Source organism: Anabrus simplex, chromosome 5 (genome assembly GCF_040414725.1).
Source record: "Anabrus simplex isolate iqAnaSimp1 chromosome 5, ASM4041472v1, whole genome shotgun sequence".
NCBI lineage: Eukaryota > Metazoa > Arthropoda > Insecta > Orthoptera > Tettigoniidae > Anabrus > Anabrus simplex.
Window position 1 is genome coordinate 56,943,322 of NC_090269.1, and position 22,506 is coordinate 56,965,827.

Here is a 22,506-nt window from a genome sequence, read left to right on the forward strand (position 1 = left end):
AATTGTTCCATGCGATCTCGTTAGATAGTGCTAAGTGTATCACTATACGACGAAAACGGACGAAAGTACGAAATCTGTGTGTGGTATCTTTTGCGAATAAAGCTACAATTTGAAGCTCATGAAATAATTGTTATTTTTGGTATGCTTGAGGCATGCTGAGCATACCAAATTGGTGGTATCTTACCATTGTAATTGTTTTAGGGAATTCGAATCCTTCATCTTAACGTTATTTGTGTGTTTGTATTAAAACTATTATAAAGTGTTCTGTGGTCTGTGGATAAACTATGGCGGCGGAGAATACACCTGAAAGCGATCTTGGTAGTATTGAATGTTTCCAAAACTATACCGCCCCTGAAGTATTTATACAAGGACTGGCAGGCATCGTTGACCAGCAGGATGTAGAGGCCATGATTCGGGCTCAAAAGCAAATGTTAGTAAACGATGTGTAGTGTTGATTTTCCCATCAATTGTAATCGTAGTGGTTGCATTTTGGGGTGCCTCCGAACCGATTGTACTGATATAAGACGTCTTGTATAGTGTGGTATTTATTTTTCTTAACCTCTGGAAGGTGTCTGTCAGTTAGGCTACATTGATTTCCAACACAATGAGGCCATTAGGTATTCTTCGTCATGGAAGTGCCCTTCATTTTTGGCGTTATTCCGTTGCTTTTCAGCGAAAACTACATGCGGAAACTACAGGAAAAGTATCATTTTATGATATCATAATTGCAGGTGGTGGGATGGTTGGAACAACTCTGGCTTGCAAGTTGGCTCACAATTCTAAACTTGCCAACAAGAAAATACTACTGCTAGAAGGAGCACCGGAGCGAGAATGGTCCTTGCAGCTTCAATACAGCAACAGGGTCTCTGCGCTCAATAAAAAAACTAAGGATCTCTTGGTTTCAATTGGAGCATGGAAACACATTGTTGAAGCTAGATATAAGCCTGTAAAGAAGATGCAGGTGTGGGAGGCATTATCAGATTCAATGATAACATTTTATCACGACAATATGATACAAGATGTTGCATTTATTGTAGAAAATGATGTGCTTCTAGCAGCTGTTAATACAGTGTTGGAGTCTGCTAAAAATGTTACCGTGCTTCACAAAGCAAGAGTGAAGAACTATCAACTTCCTGGAAAAAACTCTACATCTGTTGAAAATGATGAATTAGTATACTTAGAGTTGGAGAATGGTTCTAAATTTGCTTGCAGTTTAGTGATTGGGGCTGATGGTGCCAATTCACAAGTTCGCAAGGCAATGGGAGTACAGTATTTATCATGGAACTACAATCAGATGGGAATAGTAGCTACAGTTCGTCTATTTGAACCAACGGAGAATGTGGTAGCATGGCAACGATTTTTGCCCACGGGTCCTGTAGCTTTATTACCCTTGACTGATGAGTTAAGTTCATTAGTGTGGTCAATACCTAATGAGCAAGCCCAAAACTTATTGAAACTTTCTGAGGAATGCTTTGTAGATGCACTTAATGAAGCTTTATGGAAACAGTACCCACGAATTAAAGCAGTAGATGCTTCAACTCGTTTTCTTGATTCTATTTTGGGGAGCATTCTTCTTGTCTCAAATGCAGTTCGTCAACTTCCACCCAGTGTTACTGGTGTAATTGAAGGAAGTAGAGCTGCATTTCCTTTAGGATTTGGTCATTCTACATGTTATGTGGCAAAAGGAGTAGCACTAGTTGGAGATGCAGCCCATCGAATTCACCCGCTAGCAGGCCAAGGAGTTAATTTGGGTTTTGGAGATATATGTTGTTTATCAGAAATGCTTAGTGAAGCTGTTGGCGAGGGCAAAGCTCTTGGGAGTTTGTCACATCTTCATCAGTATGAGACGCTTAGACAGAGGCACAATGTTCCAATTATGCTTGCTGTAGATGGACTCCAGAAACTATATAGTTCAGAGGTCACTCCAGTTGTAATGCTTCGAAGTTTAGGTCTACAATTCACACATGCCCTGAATCCGGTCAAGAATTTTTTTATGAATTATGCAGCAGTGTAACAAGATAGAACAGGTTCATTTCTTATCCTATTATTTTTTACTCTCAATAGCATACCACTGTACAGTATCATTTCCTGCACTATAAAACAAGCATCATCATCAAACATTATGACAGTAGGTCTAAGATGTGTGATTTTGTGTATTGTTGTTAATCTTTTGATACTTGACAGTTTTGTTAAAGGACTTCATACATTTAATGTGCTTTTTGTTCCTTCTTATATCTTATAATCTTTATTGGATGTTAGGCTATAAGCTATATTGTGACAAACGAGGGTGTACCTGCTACTGTTACTATATCTGGATACATTCTGTGCTGACATTATGAAATTCATCAGTAAAACTGGTCAATACAGCAAAAATTTTTAATGAGCACTTCATAATGATATGAAAGCTTGATGATAGTTTTTCCTTGTGGTGGTGATTGTTGTTTAAATTTCATATTATACTTACTTGTGTTGTAAATGTAAAGTGAAGTACAAGAAGTTAGAATATTAGGCTTTTGTATCGACCACGGATTGGTTTAGTTTTCTGTAGAAAGTTTGTTTTAAATCCTATCAAGAAATGTATTGCGGATAATCCTATATTGTAACAGAAAATTGCTTCTGCAGTTTGGGTAAATTCTCTGTTTGTTTTAGGTACAGTTGAAATTTCAACACTTTACACTGGTATGAAGCCTTGCTAATGTTTTACTTCCTTCATTTTGTTATTTTTTTGGGGGTAGATATTTGATAACCAGAATGTTATACGTTTGGAACATTTACCAAAGTAGAAGAGAGTATTACAAACCCCTGGCATACTTGTAACATAAGTGTTTTATTTGATTAATATTCAGAAGGCAGTAACTAAATCTTGCCATGGTAAAGGGTATCTCTGTACCTCAAAAGAATGAAGGTGTGAGGATAGAAAAGATACAGTAAGCTAGGATGAAAGTAACATATAGTTTAACTTATGAGAACTGAAGTAGCTAGTTGGAAGAAAGTTGACCCTTAGAAAAAATCATGCATGCATGAGAGATGCGAGACTTTGTTATTAATTGTTGTATTAAGCTGCAGTGGATCACTTCCTTGTACATCTTGTATCTTGAGAATGTTTTCTTTTTGATCTACTGATTGTACATCCCACTAATTTGCTAATTGAACTGTTTTTATTATTATAGAGCACAAATTGTGCATTTATTAAAGACAATCAGACGTACAGAAATCAATGAGTGACTTAGTTTTTTTGCAGTTAACGTGATAATAATCGCAGTGATTATCGGAGAGTTCACACAAGCACATGTTGCTTGGGTCGTGGAAAGACTTCAAATTGCAAACCCTGTGATGGAATCCATTTACAGCCATTGAGGTCACAAAGTGTTGCAGCGCCTGGTTTGTATCCACCCAAGTCTTGTTCACCATGGCCTCAGTGGAGTAAAACTCTAACCAGATTTCTTTCTTCTTCTCTTGCCTCCCCTCCATTAGCCTCTTCCAGCTGTCAGTTGAGGTAGGATAAACTTTAGTCTCAGCGTCTCGATTAAAAAATGTTCTCCAGCGAGTTCGTAGAAGAGCCTTGATCTTGTGTATTTAGATACGCCCAACGTTGTCTTCAGATAGCAAGCCTTGACCCTTTCCAATGTCCTAGGATCGTTCTTTGTCAACTTGTCCCAAATAACCTCTATACCATAAGTTAGTTGAACTGTTTTTAAAGATGCCAAGGTGCTGAAGGAGGAACTGGTAATCTATATTTAATATTATTAAATGATAATGCACACATTGATTTTCACAATTTTATTTGTAAAAATTGCTGGTCAAAACCTTGAAATTGTTTCAAATGCCTAGGGAGTGAATTAATGCAGAATACAAGGCTGGACATGGAGATTAGCAAGAGGGCGCAACAGAGCAATGCGTTCTACCGAGTGTAAGAAACCTTGTCTGGAATAGGGAAGTACCAAGGAAGTGTAAAGAGATAATGTACAAAACGTATTATGCACCCATATTGACTTATGCGGCTGAAACCTGGACAGTGACAGGTAGAGAAGTGTGTAGAATTCAGGCCAGCGTAATGAAATACCTAAAGAAGTATGATAGGAAAGACAAAGACAGACATTGAGAAAGGAAGTCAGAATGGGAAACCTAAATGAGAGAATTAATAGGAATAAAGATGGTTTGGACACGTAAATGTGGATGTAAAGAGAATGGAGGAGAAAGGAATACCAAAACAGATGATGGAGAGTTTGAGGGAAAGAGCTAGAGGGAAACCTGGAACAAGGTGGAGTGATTCAGTAAAGAGGACTGCAAGAAGAAGAAGACACCTAACTGGGACAAAATGTTGGAAGGAGAAAGGAAGGTGGAAAAGTGCCGTAAATGCCCCGACCTGGCAGGAGCTGAATAAGGGGAAAGGAGAATGATGTATGCACCCATATTGTGCTTAATTTAGAACTAAATAGTTTCAGTTAATGCAGAAGTCCATGATGGAACTTGCACGTTTTTTACGACTTACTGCATGATACTGGTCACAGAATTCATGTGTACATCTGGGTTATGAATCATGCTAAGACTTCGGCTTGCATATGTTGTGATGATAACGATGATAGAGATGGGCCACGGTAACTGTGCAATTGTGTGACGGCAGAGGCCACCGTTACAACTTTTTGCAAAAGCATCAGTTACGATTTAGTGAACTGGTACTTGTCAGCACTTGCAGCCAGCTGCAGTCCTGCCTCGTGTAACCTGTTAGCACGTTCTGTTCCCCACTGTACCCCACCACATACAGCATCTCTCTTATAAACCCAGACCGTCCAGCGGTGTTTCTACTCTCGGAGACCTAAACAGCTGTATGGAAGGTGCACACACAGTTCTTGACCTTGCAAGGAGCGTGTGCGTGTTTGACCTAGCATCGATAGCCAGTTTGAATCTCAACTGTTAACATAGTGAGACAGTTATCATTGCAACACCGTATTTTTGTATGTAAAAGTTATTTTAAGTATGAGTCTGCTCCACGTGGGTGCGATACATTTGTTCAGCAATTTCCTGGTAAAGTGCCACCTTCATGAGCACAGATTAATGTAATTATGAATAAATTTGAAACTACTGGCTCAGTGCTTAATAAAACACATGCATGCACACGAACATTTTCTTTTTTTTGCTAGTGGCTTTACGTCGCACCGACACAGGTCTTATGGCGACGATAGGAGTGGGAAGGAACCGGCCGTGGCCTTAATTAAGGTACAGCTCCAGCATTAGTCTGGTGTGGAAATGGGAAACCATGGAAAACCATCTTCAGGGCTGCTGACAGTGGGATTCGAACCCACTATCTCCCGGACTAATTTTTGTGTGTGCTAGGTTGCACTCATCAGTTGGTACCTAGCACACCTACCAAGATGCTGGCTAGTGCATACCGTGGTGGCCAGTGCGTAGGCTACTTGGAGCCACCGGCAATGTAAATGCACTATGAATGACTTTGTCTCTTTACCAAAAATTGATGCTTGCTTGGCCATCAGATGATATAGATGTTGATTCCCATAGGGAATCTGAAATATTTATCCCGAATGAGGGCGAAACGCTGGCAACCAGGAATGATTTAGCTGGAAAATTTATAATGTCCAATAACGGACCATTTATATTGGTATTATAAATTTACTCATTTGGGACAAATATTTCAGATTCCCTATGGGAATCAACATCTATATCAAATACAGGTATGTCGGAAAGTCCGATTGAACATTTTAAAAAATATGTATGAAAAACTCTATTTCCGTTTCGAGGAGGGTAGAAGGGGAAGGCAAAATGTAAGTGATGAAGATTTATGTCTATGTCTGTGAGCTTTGCAAGTTGCACGTGAACTATCTATCGAAAAAAGTAATTTCTCCATCTCTCATACCTGGATCGGCAGTTTTAAGAAACAATACAATTGGGAGTAGGAAAATTACGAAATTTGTATCCCGTTCGCATGTTCAGGACGAAAATCAAAAGAATAAGGCTGCAGAAGAATTTCTGGAGACAGCTCGAGAATGATTCTCCATTACACCTCGTCCTCTTTTACAACACTGATCAAAGCAGGTTCGAGCGTGAAGTGCGATCGAAAAGGACTCTTTATGTTTTGTAGGTGAGAAACACACGAATACGATAGCCAATCATTTAGACATTCATACACCATAATACCAACAATCAGTATGGACGGTTCTTTGTTCCCTAAATTATTTATCGTACTGCAGGAACCGACCGGAACCTTCACTTCTCTGGTTTAAAAAAAATTAAGTTTAAAGCAGATAACATCGTTGTCATTGCCACAAAATCAGGAAAGGTGAGGAAAACAGAACTGAAAATATGGTTTAGAGAAACCTTCTTTCCATTCTCTGAAGACAGCTGTGCCCTGCTTTTCGATTTGTGGACCACATACAGTGATACAACTTGTCATGAAGACATCCCTCCACGCAAAACAGTTGAACTGCTTCGGTTTCCTCCAGGTACCACCAACATAATTCAACTGTTAGACAAATTCTTCCGGCAGTGGAAAGCATTTTACCACTGATTAACAGAAATTCTAACCTCTCATAATGATGTTAAACACACAATCCTTACTCTGGAGACCTTCATACATTTCAATTTTCATCTCCACAATTTTAGAATATGATAAAATATTCATTGTATGCCATTAATTATACAAGAGAGCAACCTTCCAAGTTCATAGTGCCCGCTAAATATTGTTTGGAAAAGAAGAAAGAAACGTGTGAATAACAGTGCGACAGTGAAGTTCTAATTTGTTGTGCTTGGTGTACAAAAAAACTTGTGTTATCATCATGCAGTTTATACCAGTCATTTCTGCTATACTTTAGTGAGTGAAGCAGTACAGCTTCAGAGTGATCGAGAGACTGCATGCACGCCACACCACAACTCCGAGCTGGCTCAGGGATGTCCAGCTGCACCACCCATCATGCTTGCATACCAGGATTCGGTATACAATTTTGGAGCCCTGCAGTTAAATCTGGAGGCCGTTCTCCGCACACTATCCTCTTACAGTACGATTGTGTCAAAACAATTTTAAGGTAGGTTTCAACCTGTCTTACCTGATACTTACCTTATGAGACTATCACCCCACTTAAGAGATTGTATCCGTTCAAAGCTGTTGATCCTTTAGGGGACCGAGTTCCAAAGAAATTTTTTACAGAGAAACCAACAGGAAAGTTGACCACAAGGAAGGCCTCAACCAGAAAGTGGATGGATACGGTACAGGAGAGTACAAGGAAGAGAGGAATCATCAACATCATCGTATGGTCTCAGATTACATTTGCAGGCATGTTTTGATGCCATCTGGCTGCCTGCTTGTCATTTTCAACATTCCTTTTACTAGATGGCAGAGTAAACTGAAACTCTCTTGGGTGCTTATGGCTGAGTTTTAATGAATTTTCTCGTGTAAACACCAAATGTGTCGCCAGATATCTTCTACACGCTGGCTCCGTATGACATGGAGTGTCAAATTACTTCTTTTTCTGCCCTTTGAAAAAATCCAACTACCTCTGCTGGGTTTGAACTTGTGATCTGTAGGCCAACACTGATCCACAAAGAAGGGATTAGGAAAGACAGAAGAAATATTGCGAGTAGGAAAATAATGCTGGAGGGACAAGAAATGATGGAGGTCCTTGATTTGTATTGCAACTTGGAAGAGGACTGGAAACAGGAACAGAAGAAGAATTATAATTTGTTAAATGGTGATAGGTGCAAGACCTTGAAAATAGTGTTATAATCTTTCAGTTTCCTATTTTTTTTTTAAAGTTTAATTTCAATTTTAGTTTGATTTAATAACTTAACAGATTCTCACTGTAAATTTAATTTCAATTTTAATTAGAATGTGCTCTGTTTTTATACATGTTTGAACTATGCTGAGTGTAAGCTGTTTTAACATTTAGCTGTTTATGGTGTTGCTCAAAATAATTACGCACTGAAGAAGCCTTTCATCAAAGTGAAACGTGTATGCTTAAAAATAATTATTAAATAGTATTGATTGGCTGTAAGAATATTAACTTTTATTTAAGACTAATTTATCAGTATGGTTGAACATGCCACTCTTTTTCTGTTAGCATGAATAGTTATCAAGAGGCCTTGATAAATGTATTTTGCTTCTTGAAAGACATGCAACTGCAGTTTAGTGTCTCCCTTGTATGGACAAACAATATCAATTTTTGCATCAGAATTAGTGTTATGATTAAAATAGTAATTTTAAATAATTTTATTGAAAGACATTCTATCTACAAACCAAACTACTTAAAAAGTTAAACTTGTAAATACTATACCCATAGCTCATTAAACTACAGAGGGTGAGCCTCATAACCTCCGTGAATTGCATTGCAAAAGCCCAGTGGGCTTACCGAGACCAGAGTAAACTGCATAAAGATGATTTTTTTCTGGCATAAAAATGAGGAAAGTAGGGTTTTTCACTGCCAGGTGATTTTCTGTGGCCCCTTGGATATTTCAAGGTTTAATTGTATTCTTGAAATGTAGTATTTTTAAAATCTATTATTGCTTACAAATCTGTGCAGGTTATCATAATATGTATGGATGCAGAATACTCAGTGCTGACCGTATTTTATTGCACTCCTGTGTTCTATGTACCTAGTGCAAATATTGTGTTATATTTGATATAAATAAATATGTTACAGTGCAGTTTTCAAAGAGACATCTTGGTAGTTCATCCAAGCGTAAATGCAGGCAGGAGTAGAAGGGTTATGTCAACAGACGTACTTACGTAAATTTGGATGAAATTACCGCTTGCATATCACCAAATCTTGACTGTCACCATTTGACTGAGTCCTTGCTCACGTCTGTAGGATTGCCCTACACTGGTTAAGACTACAAGCAATTCGTGAATTCGAAAAGGGAAAAAAAAAAAAATTGATGTTAAATATTTAAAGTAGGACAAAATTCATAACCTATAATCAACAGTGCACATCAGTTTTGTCATTTTATGGACGAAAAGAATAATATTCATGCCTAAAGTCAGGTGTTTTGAAGAGTGTATTAAGATTTCATTTCTATATGGTACAACATGTGAAAAAGTTTATGCCAGTTGTAACAAAATGTTTTAATGTGTATACAACAAATAATTTTAAGACATTCAGCAATTTAACAGATTGTAAATGTATTTATACAGAGACTAACTAATGGTATTGTATTTTAAATATTAGAATAAGGTTTTAAAGTTTCAAACTCAACAAATAGACATATTATTTTCAATAAGACGACGTAATATATAAACGCTTTATATTTAAGAGGTTTTTAAAGTTTATTGTGGATAAGTTTGTTAACGGCAAACCATAAGTGTAAGTTCTAGAACAATGTTACCAATTTAACCTTGTAAGAATATTTATAGCTAAAGATGTTCAAAATATGAATGAAACATGTCCTATGTTTTAACAATTAAGCAATAAAATAAGGATGAGATCCTAATTTTATAATTGCTTTTAATGTATTGAATAGGTGGAAATCAAAGTTTTATTGTTCTCCTTTTAACAGACTTTCAATACGGAAAAAATGAGGATAGTCTCTTGCAATGTGATCTTGCATTCGGGAGATAGTGGGTTCGAATCCCACTGTCGGTAGCCCTGAAGATGGTTTTTCGTGGTTTCCCATTTTCACACCAAGCAAATGCTGGGGCTGTACCTTAATCAAGGCCACGGCCGCTTTCTTCCAACTCCTAGTTCTTTCCTATCCCATCATCGCCATAAGACCTATCTGTGTCAGTGCGACGTAAAGCCACTAGCAAAATCTATTGTTTCTGTCTCACTTTTTAGTCTATCAGATTTGTTGGAACAGCTTGTTTGTGTGATATGGAATTGATTTGTTGTCTATCGTTAGTGGCATTTGAATGGTTTTCCTGCATAGAGCTTATGAAACATACTCATTATTTACGGTTATGCTGCCGTCCAGAAAAATTAATTATCCATTAGTTTCAGATTCCGTTGAGAATTACATCAGATTATGTAAAGAATTGAGTGCATCTAGACTGTTTTGATTTTTATGACAGAGAAATATATTATGTCATGTACATATATATTGTAGTAATAACTCTTTAACTCGTTAATGTTCATAGAACGTTGTTTTCTACGTTGGTCTAAAATATATTTTCAACTATACCTGATCCCATGGCTAAATCTTTGGATTGCAGTAAATTATGTTAAGAAAGTGTTGTAGTATAATTGAAGAAGTCATAGTTTTGTTTTTGGTACTTCAGGCAATAAACATTTTCAATGTACTTTTGGTATTGTTAACAAAAAGTGAAAACAAAATTGCATTCCTAGGCACTCATTCAACCTAAATATTTGTATGTCAGTGGATTTACTGACCTATCATCCTTGGGATTTTCTTTCCTAAGGGGTTTAGGATTGCTGAGATTGTAATTGAAGACTTTCCTTAAATTTATTATTGGTCAAACAGTGAAAGAATCCTTGTGTATTTTGAGAAGAGAATTTGCTGCAGCAAGTTTGAGGTTCTTATTATCAATTTTCCTTTTTTTTTTGTCTGGGTGAAGATGCAATTATTTTCTTTTAGTCTGTTTTATATCGTTCTGAAATGCATTCATTACAGTGGATTTTGTTTAGGTTGTCATTTTTTTTAACACATATGTTTTCTCATTATTCATGTTTGAATAGTTATCAAATGTTTTGCCTCAATTTATTAACTTTTTCATTCCAGCCCTTCTGTCTTCAGATCTTGTTTATATTCTGAATTTTTGTAGACTTAGAAAGGTGGGTTGTTTTTTTTTTCTCTGTTAATGTTTACTGACATTGATATGGTTTGATGTCAGGAATGCTGGTTTTCTGAAGGGTGTTGATCATAGAGGGACTAGCTTATTCGTGCAATGTATAGGTGTGAAAATACTCATTTTCAGAGTTGTCTACTTGGCGGGTTAGATTTTAGAGTCCGCCATTACATTTATTTTCTTGAATTAAATTTAAAAGACCAATGTGGTATCTATGTGAAACAGTCTTGACTGAAGAGTACAGTGTTGCTGCAATTCTGGTAGGGAATTGAGGAGCTATGTTTGTAATGTCAGAGCATGCTCTGAATTTGATGAGAATTTTATGCGAGGACTGTATTCAACATTTGATTTTAGGATGCCAGCTGAGTGTGTCATAATTCCAGCAAATAACAACATTCTTAATGGCATTGAGTGTTAGGTAAATCAGGAAATAAGCACTGTTGGACCGATGTTGATATATCCTATTTTTCATATCTACATAGGACCCTTCTTTAAATTTGGTCATACCAAGCGAGTTGGCTGCACAGTTTGAAACGTGTAGCCATGAGCTTGCATTCAAAAAATAGTTGGCTTGAACCCCACTGTCGATAGGTTTGAAGATGGTTTTCTCTGGTTTTCCATATTCACACCACAGATCGCAGTCAAATCCTTCCCAGTCCTAGATGTATCTCATCCAATCATCTCCGTAAGACCTACCCTAGTCATTGCAGTGTAAAACCAATAGAAAAATTTATTACACCCAACATCCCTCTGTTTTCTCTCTTTGGAGATATGAAAACTTTAATATTATTATTGTTCAAACATACCTTGTTAAGAAAAAAACAGTGCGAAAAGTGTGAGTGAAAATTTATCTCCATATAACGTGGATTCTATCTTAAATAAAGAGAGCTGTTATGTGAAAAGAAACCTTTCAGAAGAGAGACGTAAAAGTGTATAAGGCTTCAAATGAGCCTCCACACTGAAGTTTATTTTTGCTGGTTTATCTGTGCTGAAGTAAATTTTAAATCGGGCAAATGTATTTGCCTTACAGTGTCAGTTTATCAGCTAAAATGAACTGTTCTTTTATTGAGACTTCCATGGTCCAAGATACAATATGTAAATCCAGAATGCTTTAGAATGTCAAAGCTGGTTAAGTTTTGAAAGACAGTGTTGTTTGTTCTGAGGAAAATTTTACCTTGTGTTCTGTTGCAAACCATATTAATTATTTAATGGATTATGCATTACTGTAATATTAATCATGTTCTATATTTATTCAAGTTCTGGGGAAGAACTAGTTTCATATGAAAGACAAGAATGTACTTCTGTTGAAATCTTGCCTTTGATCGAATAAAAGATGTCAAATTAAATTTTGTCTTTAATGTATTGCCCTCCAATATACTGCATTTAACAGTCATTGTAGCTTCTGTGGTTGTGCTCAAGGAGGGATCCTAAATCCTTTCTTGGAAATTACTTTAAATGCACTTTTATGTGTGTGTATTTTCATTAAGTTTTGTTCTACAAAAAATGCACTATTATCTACTGTAGTCAGAAGGTTATGCAAACTTGTTTCTTCCCTAATCAGTTGTGTATTCAAACAAATGGTCATCTTGGTTCCAGATCTTGTCAATTTATTCTTATATTCATGGCTTAACTGGGCTGTAACTATCAGCTTGAGTAATCCTATAACTCTCTGTATAATTGCTCAAATCTTGTTGCATTTCCACGACATAGTTTTCCTGTCTACAACTTGAGACTTTTGAGATAGGTCATAGATTTTTTGTTTTAAACCATTAACATTAACAATCCTAATTTTCTGTATGCGTATATTGGTCAGTCAGTACCGGTATTCATAATTTTACTCTACTTTGTTCTTAGAAGCCATCTGCCATAGGAATGGCTTCTTTGTCAAACATACAAATTCTAAATATTTATGAAATGCACTGTGTATGAAGATATTACAGATCATTCAAAATGTTTATCACCAACAATTGGTTCTAGCCTGACAAGACAAAATATGCATATCTGACCACAGAGAGTACACAAACAATGGGTTGATGGCTGGTGATATCCTCTTAGGATGCAGAATCTATGGTGGAAACCATGAACGGCCACTCTGGTGTACACATGTCAAAGAGTAAAGATATAGAGCATGCTTCAATAAAAATAGTGTTGTTGTTATGTTATTTTCTATTAGCTTTAAGGCCTTACAGTGATCTTGCATTCAAGAGATGGTGGGTTTTAACCCAACTGTTAGCAGTCCTAAAGAAGGTTTTCCTTGGTTTCCAATTTTCACACCAGGCAAATGCTAGGTTTGTACCTTAATTAAGGCTATGGTTACTTCCTTCAAAGTCTTAGGCTTGTCCTACCCCTTTGATGCCATGAAATGTGTCTGTGTCAGTGTGTCGTAAATCAGTAGCAAAAAATTAATTAAAATATTGTTGGCCACCCCCTGTATGGTGTAATTGAATATATTGAAAGATATCTTATAATCATCGTTGTTTTGGTGGCTGTTTTAGTATGTATACTACTTCTTATTTAGTCACCATTGTCCAGGGAGCTCCTGGGTCAGGCTGTGGATCATTGACCTCCATTCACATCTCAAATCTTCCTGGAAACACAAGAGATGTGCATCACTTCTGGGGAACTCCTTCAGTCTTTGTTCTGACCTGCTTTGATCATTCATAAAGACTATTATTACGATGGGCTTGCCACACCCAAAGGCATGTTGTACCCAACTGCCAGGTTCCAATGAGTTCGCCCCAAATTGGAGAACAGACTCTGCCTGCTGGATTTCAGTGGCATTTCAAGTTCAAATCATGTTCTTTCTTTACTGATCTGCATTTAAGGCTGTCACCCAGGTGCCAGATTACTTATCTGTTATTTTCCTAGCCTTTTCTTTAATGATTGCAAAGTAATTGGAAATTTTTTTAACATCTCCCTTGGTAAATTGTTCCAATCCCTAACTCCCCTTCCTATGTACGAATATTTGCCTCAATTTATCCTCTTGAATTCCAACTTTATCTTCATATTGTGATCTTTCCTACTTTTAAAAATACCACTCAAATTCGTTTAATAATGTCATTCCACGCCATCTCTATGGACAACTCGGAACATACCACTTAGTCAAGCAGCTAGTCTCTTTTCTCCCAAGTCTTCCCAGCCAAACTTTGCAACATTTTTGTAACTCTACTCTTTTGTTGGAAATCACCCAGAACAAATTGATGTGTGCTTCTTTGTATTTCCTCCACTGGGGAACCAGCACCCAAATTCGTTGGCCCCTTTATAGAGTCGGATTATTTACCACTGCCCCACACTTGTCTGTACCAGGGAAACCCTTGTTATTGTAATTATTAGGGCCAGTATTTTGATAGGTGCCACAAGTCTTGAAATAACAAACTATCCCCATTTTTCTGGCAAGTGAAGAACGTCCCAGGATAAAATTATTATTAGCTTGCATTCAGGAGATGGTGCGTTTGAATCCCACCATCGGCAGCCCTGAAGATGGTTTTCCGTGATTTCTCATTTTTACACCAGACAAATGCTGGAGCTGTACCTTAAGGGCAAGGCCACTATCATCCCAGTCGTGTTACTTTCCCATCCTTACATCATCAAAAACCTTCAATATGTTAGTGCATCATTAAACCACCAGCAAAAACAAAAATTACATTACACCCTTGGGGAGTCTGTTTCGGATAACTATTTTTCGCTTGAGCCATGAGTGGTGGTGATTATTGTTTTAAGAGGAAGTACAACAAGGCAACCATCCTCTATATAACACTAATCAGAGGGAAGGAAATTGAAGGGGTCCGATACTTCAAAAATGAAGATATCAGCCAAAGAAAGACGAGGGCCACAAAGGGTGTGAAAATGAAAGACTCCCTAGGCCTCAAATCCTCTAATACAATTGAAGACAGAAAAGAACAAGAGTTGACCAAGGGAGGTCGGATAGGATAGATGAAAGTGAGGATCGTGGCACAATTGAGTGGAAGCAATGTCAGGACTCGGCTAAAGGGCCCGGTGGTCACCAACCCACGCTTGCTAGTTGAGAGCTCCTGGGGTGCCTTTTAGTTGCCTTTTACGACAAGTAGGAGGAGGTTAAGCCATGAACATTATTACTGTTTTTAAATCTAATTACAGTATGTAATTCTGAGATGTTTTGAAGGCCAAACAAATTCAAATCTCTCTTTATAGGCTATTCTTATATCCTTTATTAAATTTAAAATGTCATTTTTTAGAATTACAGTACATCACTATATACAGTACTTAGTATGAATTACTCATTGAAACTTAGTCTTGCGTCCCTCCTAGTGTTTTTGAGCAGCAATGTCCCACCATAGTTTCATTCAAAGGATGTCAGTCGGCATTGACTCACTACATTTTTCAACAAATCTTAGGGCATCCTAAAATAACACATACACATACTATAGTTCCTGTCTTCCTTTAAAAAGAAAGGTTTTAATGTACAATATACAGTATGCTATAGCTGGTACAACGGTTGCTTATAATTTTCACATTTAAAGAAAGTAAGGCATTAAATACTGTATACTGTGATTATTTCCATGCATTACAGAACATGGTGTTTTTTTTTGCAATTTTGGAGGAATATTGGATAATCTGAATTTTGATTGACCGGGGTTTTACTGTATTTGTACTTTTGTTGGTGAAAACTTTCAAAAAGTTTTCCATAGTGGATATATCAGTAATGGCCCAGCCTACTAGAAAATTAAAGTGAACATTTTTAAAATAACTCTTACCTAGATCTTCTGTTCTGTACTCTTGTTGGAAAGTTTTCTGTTATTTATATACAGTTGTGCAAAAAATCACAAACATCCCACATCTTCTTTGGAATACTGTGATAATTTATAGTTCAATTTTCTTTCCAGTATTCCTTCTACTCTAGTAAGTTATATTTAGTGTGATATTTCCACAAACTGACAAAATCACTTACATAATTGATCCTAATGCACTTCATCAGGTAACAGAGTAAATTTAAAAAGTACTATAACAGAAGTATATACTACCTCTCTATGCAGATTTCTTTGGGACATACAAACCCTTATCGATCACACTGTATGCCACCATTTATTTTGTCTTGTAAAATTCCCTGCCAGTTCTTCACTATTGATCTTTTCCATAGCTAGTTATGTTCTTTCTGGTGCATTATGAGGTCTCTTCTCCCACTCTTAAAATGTACAACCCACTGGAGACTTTTTTGTAAGAGAGTTTGTGTTCCTTGTACTTTTATCACATATTAGAGTACAGTATACCCTACTAATCGTACAGTAAAATGCATTTTCAAAAACGTGTAAAATGTTCTTTTCTGATTATAGTTATGTTCTTCCTTCATAAATTAAAATTTGGCATGTCATTTATGTTGTTAATCTTTAGTTCTGTGTGTCTTGTAAGAAACTGAGATCATAACAGAGAATTAAATGCCTTATCAATGTTTTGGATTCTCATTTTAATTTCCTAATATTTTCCTACTAATTGAAACTACTCCACTCTTTTGAATCTGAAATTGCCTATAATAAGAGATAGGCATTTGTCCTGTAAGTTATGTTATTATTCCTTTGCCCACAACTATGTAGTACTCAGATTTTCTTGTCATTTAGCTCAGGTCAGCATTTTAAAGCTGCAATTAAAAAGTGAACAGGAACAGCTAAATTTATAGACTGAATATGTGGTTTCAGTATTGCTAACCTTTTCCATTCTACACCCGAGCTGAAAGTCAACATGTGTTCCATTGTCCCAACCATGAATTAATTCGGATTTCAAATGTCACGCTCTTTCTCAGTCCTAAGTTTATTCCGACATTGCAGTTCTTTTGGTCAGCACATCATGATACCCTAAAAAAACTGTGCCATTTGTATATAACAGACGTTTTAATATATCAGTGTACAAAGATTTTTTTTTTCCATTTTTCTCAGGTCAACTTTTAAAGCCTTGTTTAACAAGTGAACCGGAACAGCTAAATTTATGGACTGAACACGTGGTTTCATGTATGAAGCAAACTATAATTCTGTACTTCGTGTATTTTGCTTCGTCAGGTATATTCCAGCATGGCATGGGTGTGTGGTTTGGGTCACATAGTTGTTAGTTGGGAGATAGAGAGTCCAAACCCCACTGTCAGCAGCCCTGAAGATGGTTTTCCATGGTTTCCCATTTTCACACCAGGCAGATGCTGGGGCTGTACCTTAATTAAGGCCATGGTCGCTTCCTTTCCACTCCTAGTCCTTTCCTATTCCATAATCGCCCTAAGACCTACCTGTGTTAGCGCGATGTAAGGCAGATTTAGGGGCTGGGGGAATAAAATAAAAATATTTTTAGAATATTGTTAACTTTTGTATATGGGCAGTGAGATGAGATAATCCAGATTTATCGTGTATAAAACAACATTTACAAATTGGATGTTGATGTTCCACCTGATGAAGCCAATGAAGATTGTTTACAGACCAATAATGCATGTTTCAGAGGTTTTCCTGGCAATGATATCGAATTTTAATTAATACTAACTTATTATATACTGGGAGAGGTGCTTCAGTACTGTACTTCTTGAAATTTAACTATTAAACTGTGTCTTGAATTTACCAATTCAGTAGTAGAAAGTTGATCACTTTCATACTTCTATAAATGTTACTTCTGTATACTCCCCAAGATCTCTGTTGAGTGTTGAATTCAGTATAAGTGGAACACATAAGTAATTTAGTGTTTTCACTGTCCATCCAGTGAACTTGCATGTAATAAATTCTTTGTTTTGTCATTTTACGATTTCTCTGTCACACAGGGAATTAAAATATTTGTCATTAAATGTCTTTTATTAATAATTCCCTTTTTTTAGTCTTCTGTGCCATTCCATAATGATGATTTGTCACAATGAAATGTAGACCAGTTATATCTGACACTTAAGTGCAGTATATTCCAACTTCTCAATGGACAGTGAATTTAATTATTTAACTTCTATAGATATATTCCAAGGTTTATGCTTTGTCTATCACTATTTCACATACTAAGAAGTACTTGATATTAGGAGCTAGGAACACCAACCTTGTGTATTATACTGGTTATTAATAATAATAAGTGAAATGCGCTCAAATGTGCAAAGAGTTTAATAGTTAATTGTCTTTACTGTATTCGTTGATTGATCTTGTTCTTTTTTGCACTTAAGTATGTGGTAGCGATCACACACTTCCTCACATAAAGAGCGCACACACACGTCGTTCACCTCATGGAATCGCTTAGTCGCACATAGCTTATAGTGGTAGCCATGGACTGCCATCCTTGTAACCACATGTCGCTGTTCGTAGTTCGCTTCTGTCCATTTTCGCTCCAGCATGGCGTCGGTGGCATAGAATTTGGGCTCGTTTCATTCTTCTCTCTTCAATTATTTTTGCGCTTTGTCTTGTGAATGGCAGAACTAGATTGATTCTTAGATCCTTGTTATAGAACGGCTCTTTACAAAGTTCGTACACTAATCTGGACTTTGTGTTTGTAGGCACACCTAATACTTGCCTTAGAAATCTGGCTTTTAGTTTCTCTAGAGCCCTAAAGTCAGCCATAGACAACTTTTCCCAAATAATTTTGATGCCATAGGTGGCAATTGGGCTTATTGCAGCATGAAATAGCTCTATTGCTGTTTTTAAAGAAATTTTTTTTGGAGGTCTTTAATTCTATATATCGCTTTGATGGTTGTTTATTGCCCTTTCTTTTATGTACATTCTGTAGGAGTTGATTGTCGTTTGTAAGATTATTCCAAGGTATTTGACGGAATTCATTATGTTTAGGTCTTTGTTCTGAAATTTAATTTTGTCCCTTGCTGCAGCTCTTTCTCCTTTTCTGAAGATCATCATTACTGTCTTAGATTCGTTTATCTGCAGATCATTTTCTTCTGCCCATGTTTCCAGCTTGTTCACTGCTTCCTGAAGGTCTTCCAAGTTGGATGACCCAATTACCATGTCGTCAGCATAAATGTGTTGTGATACTGTTTCACTGAATTCTACTATTTTCGATATGTCTGCAGTTGCAATGTTGAATAGTATTGGACTAATTGGGTCACCCTGCATTACTCCATTGATCTGGTAAATATCTTGGGAAAGAGAGATGCCATTACTTATGTTAACTATGTTGTATTCTCGGATGTTCTTCAGAAGGACTGTAATGCTGTGTGTTTCTCCAATAATTTGTGCTAGTTTCTCAATCACTACTTTTCTGTTTAGGGTGTCAAAGGCTTTTGTGTAGTCGATGAATACTGCGTAGTATTTTCCGTTTGGAAATCTTAAGGCCTGTTCTATTTCACTTATTAGGTTATTAGGTTCGTTATTGCCTGCAGTGTCGAGCGATGTTTTCTGAAGCCATACTGACGTTCAGGGAGGAGATGGTCCGTTTCCCTCACTAATCGGTCTGTGATTATTCTCATAAAGATCTTGAAAGCATTGTTTTCTAGGGCGATGCCTCTAAATGAGTTTGGGTCCATGTTGTCTCCTTTTCCTTTATAGATTACTTTTATCGTGGACCTCCTCCAAGATTCAGATATTTGTGCGCTGTCTAGACACGCGTTAAATAACTTAGTCCACACTTCTAGGAGTATGTCTTCAGTAGCCTTGATAAGTTCATTGTAGATCCCATCAGGACCAGCAGCTTTCCTGCTTTTGGTTTTTGATATGGTTTGTTTCACCTCATGAGTCGTTATTGGGATTGGGTGCAACTTTGGTTGACTTCCTGTTCGTGTTGATACACTTGTGGTTGGAGTGGTGCACTTCAGGTTGAGGATGTTATTGAAATGGTTTTCTCACACGTCCATTTGTATTGTCGTGGTTTGCTGGACTTTGTTCCGTTTTAAGACAACGAATGGATCTCTGTTCGCCCCTTTGGGTAATATTGTTCCGCTTCTTGTTCCTGATGATGTCGTTTTTTATCTTTTAGAATGAGTTTGTACTTTTTTCGTTTCATTGAGTATTCTTTAATGTCCTTGCAGTGTTATACGTCTTAGTTCATAGCATTCCCTGTCAAACCATGGCTTCGCATTTCTTTTCTTATAGGGGACAGTGACTGACCTAATGCTGTCTTATATGGTTTTCACAGCCAGATCGAGGTTGTTGCTTTTAAGGTGGTGCATCGCTTCCTCCGCACCCTTCCGTAAGTTCTCCGTCCTGTTTTCAGTTATTTTTCTCGCCATTGTGGGTGTTGTGTTGGTGTTTTGTGTTTTCTTTACTGTTGATTTGATTTCAGTGTATATCTTAATGGGAATGTGCTTCCTGAGTGGTGTGTTGGCCGACGACCAGACTCCACCTTGTGATATAGAGCTTAGTGATCTTCCCTTGATAAACACTAGATCTATGGCACTTGCACCGTTGTGCGCAAAGTACGTTAGAAGGTCTTTGCTGTTTACTAGTTTGAAATTCTCTTCTGTCATTAGATTGAAGATTAACTCGCTTTTATGGTCTGGCTTGTCTAGCCTGCAGTTTAGATCCCCAGCAATTATAACATTTTCTTCAGATTTGATTCGAGAGACTGCTCAGGCAACTGACTCAAGCGCATCTTCTGTTGATGATTGTGGCTGTTTGTAAAGTCCTGCGATTGTGATATTTGTTGTGAAGAAAATAACCATGTTGTCTTCTGTGTGTGTTTTCATTACTTTGCCCATTTCATTGTTATAAAGACAGGATACACCCCCTGAGGGTCGGCCTTCCTGCTTTTGGGTTGCCAGAGTGTGCACTCCGTAGTAGCCCGGAACGTCCATGGGTTCAGTTAAAAAGGTTTCTGTTAGGATAACTATATCACTTGTGAAAAGTACTTAACTAGTAGAGATCTTTGCTATGCTTTTCAATCCTTCGATGTTCCATAGTAGGATGGTCAGCTTTTGTCTGGTACCCATTTTAGTATCCTCTGTTGAGCGAGACGCCGTGATGTTGTGAGGGGCGAAATCGATATCTTCGCACTGTGACATCTTTCGGCCAGAAGGACAGTTCATAAGTTTTTTCCTTTTCCTGAAAGTCTATTCCAATCAGGAAAGCTTTATTGCGACCCAGTGTTGTCAACTCTTTGCACGTTATGCATCCTTGGATTCCTTCGTCTTTCATATGTCGTGTTATATCTTCTGTGGTTGTTGTTTCATGCAGTTTCCCCATGTATAGCGAGGCATTTCTTGATCCGGCTTTGAGGTTGCTTGATGATTGGGCCTTTGAGCCTGAGGTTGTTGGTGCATACCTCCTTACAGCTTCTGTCTAAATGTGCTCGTTGTCATTTGTTGATCTTGCCTGATTGGGTCCTCTTCTGGGTGAAGAATGAGCAGGGGTTGCAGGGCCTGAATCTCTTCTGGTATATTCTCCTTCAGAGGGCTTTGAACCGGGGGCTTTTGGTGCTTCCTTCCTTGCTTCCGTTCGTTCATTCGCCCTGTTGATCCTTCCCTCTGGTTTATCAGATGTTACCATAGGCGAGTTGATTACGAAGATTTCGGAATCAGTTTTGTTTCTGTCATATTTTACTTGGCAATCGTTTTCCATTAGGATTTTAGGGTATGTCCCTGTGGTAATTTTCTCCTTAAGTTCTCGTTATTGGTTATTGAGTTACAAATCTTGATGATCAGCATTGGTATTGTTCATAAAATCTATAGGAAGTTCCCAGATATGTGGGAAGTAATAAGAGCATGGATACTATGCCTCAAAACAACACCAAATGTCCTTATGAAGCATATGTTCCATTGTTGATTGTTTATAATTTACTGACATTCCATAGTTGTACTGGAAATATTGGCATTATGATACCACACACAAAATGATCTGCGCAGAACCAACTGCCTAGCACATCATCTAGCATACGCAGAGGGCAGGAGGAGTTTGGTATGAATGGGATGAAAGAGGTCAGTTGTTTCTAAACTTCTGTGAGGAAGGAATGTATTCTGAGCAATACTTAATCTCGGCGCAGAAGGAATGTGAGCCCAACTTCGATACTGAATACTATGGTCATCTGACGAGAAGTCGCATGGATGCAGGGTAAGAGGTGCAAGGGGTAAGCGTGGCTGCTGCTCATTCGTCTATCTCAAATCTCAAGGCCTGATAATAAACATCGGTTCCGTCGTTGGAGACACTTGCGAATTGAGGTGACATCGGTTCCGTCATTGGAGACACTTGCGAATTCAGGTGCTGTCGAGAAGTTTCAAAGTGGTAGGGCAATTGTGTATGTACTGCGTATTAACAGTTTGATTATGAATATGCATTGATACAGTGTTTGTCACAATGGATGTTTGTAGCTAAGAGTGTATGAAGAACCGCCTGGTCTATTTTTGCAATATATGAACTTCAGCATTAAGCTAAATTTATATTAATCAAGTTAATTAAAGTAATGTTTTGATATTGAGACAAAAGAGAGCATATTCTTTTATCTGTTATGAACAAACCTGAAATTTGGTAGAGAGATATAAAGAAAGAACTAGAGCTACTATCACCAAATTTGAATCTCTTGCTGACATAGGAAGATTAAATGGCTGCTGTTGCCCAGGGCAGAGGAAATTTTAAGATCCATCACTTAAAAGTGCAGCGCTAGGTCCATGCTATTCACAGAGGCCGCCCACTTGTGATAATGTGTGGTTCTGTGCGGTGGACAGGGGCCGGCATAGATGAAGTAATACCATATATAGCATTTATAAATGTTATGAAACCTTTCTTGTTGATACCTTGGATTTTTAAGGAGCTGCTGTTAATTTTGTGGAACCCCAGTATCTGTGAACATAATGGTGTAAGAATCAAGAGCTCCACTTCTTTAGTGTCACAAGTTGTTTAGTAGGC

The 22,506-nt window shown here is 37.5% G+C and overlaps 2 protein-coding genes across 3 annotated transcripts in view; both read left to right on the forward strand.

Annotated features, from left to right (window-relative positions):
- Positions 1–73: 73 nt before the first annotated feature.
- LOC136873745 (kxDL motif-containing protein CG10681) overlaps positions 74–22,506 on the forward strand; it is a 49,536-nt gene continuing 27,103 nt past the window's right edge. The window contains exons 1-2 of one of the 2 annotated variants that reach the window (XM_067146923.2): positions 304–430; positions 6,828–7,037. In XM_067146923.2, coding sequence (XP_067003024.1) covers positions 6,868–7,037 — 170 coding nt within the window. In that variant the 5' untranslated portion in view covers positions 304–430; positions 6,828–6,867. Of the gene's footprint in view, positions 431–6,827; positions 7,038–22,506 lie in introns of both variants that reach the window. The other variant, XM_067146924.2, reaches the window with a different exon arrangement.
- Positions 445–6,812, forward strand: Coq6 (ubiquinone biosynthesis protein COQ6, mitochondrial). The gene has a single exon (XM_067146916.2). The coding sequence runs from the start codon at positions 605–607 to the stop codon at positions 2,012–2,014; it is 1,410 nt and encodes a 469-aa protein (XP_067003017.2). The 5' UTR covers positions 445–604; the 3' UTR covers positions 2,015–6,812.

What these genes read in the sequence shown, in the direction of transcription:
- Coq6 (XM_067146916.2), top strand. Translation starts at nt 605, where the DNA reads ATGAGGCCATTAGGTATTCTTCGTCATGGAAGTGCCCTTCATTTTTGG.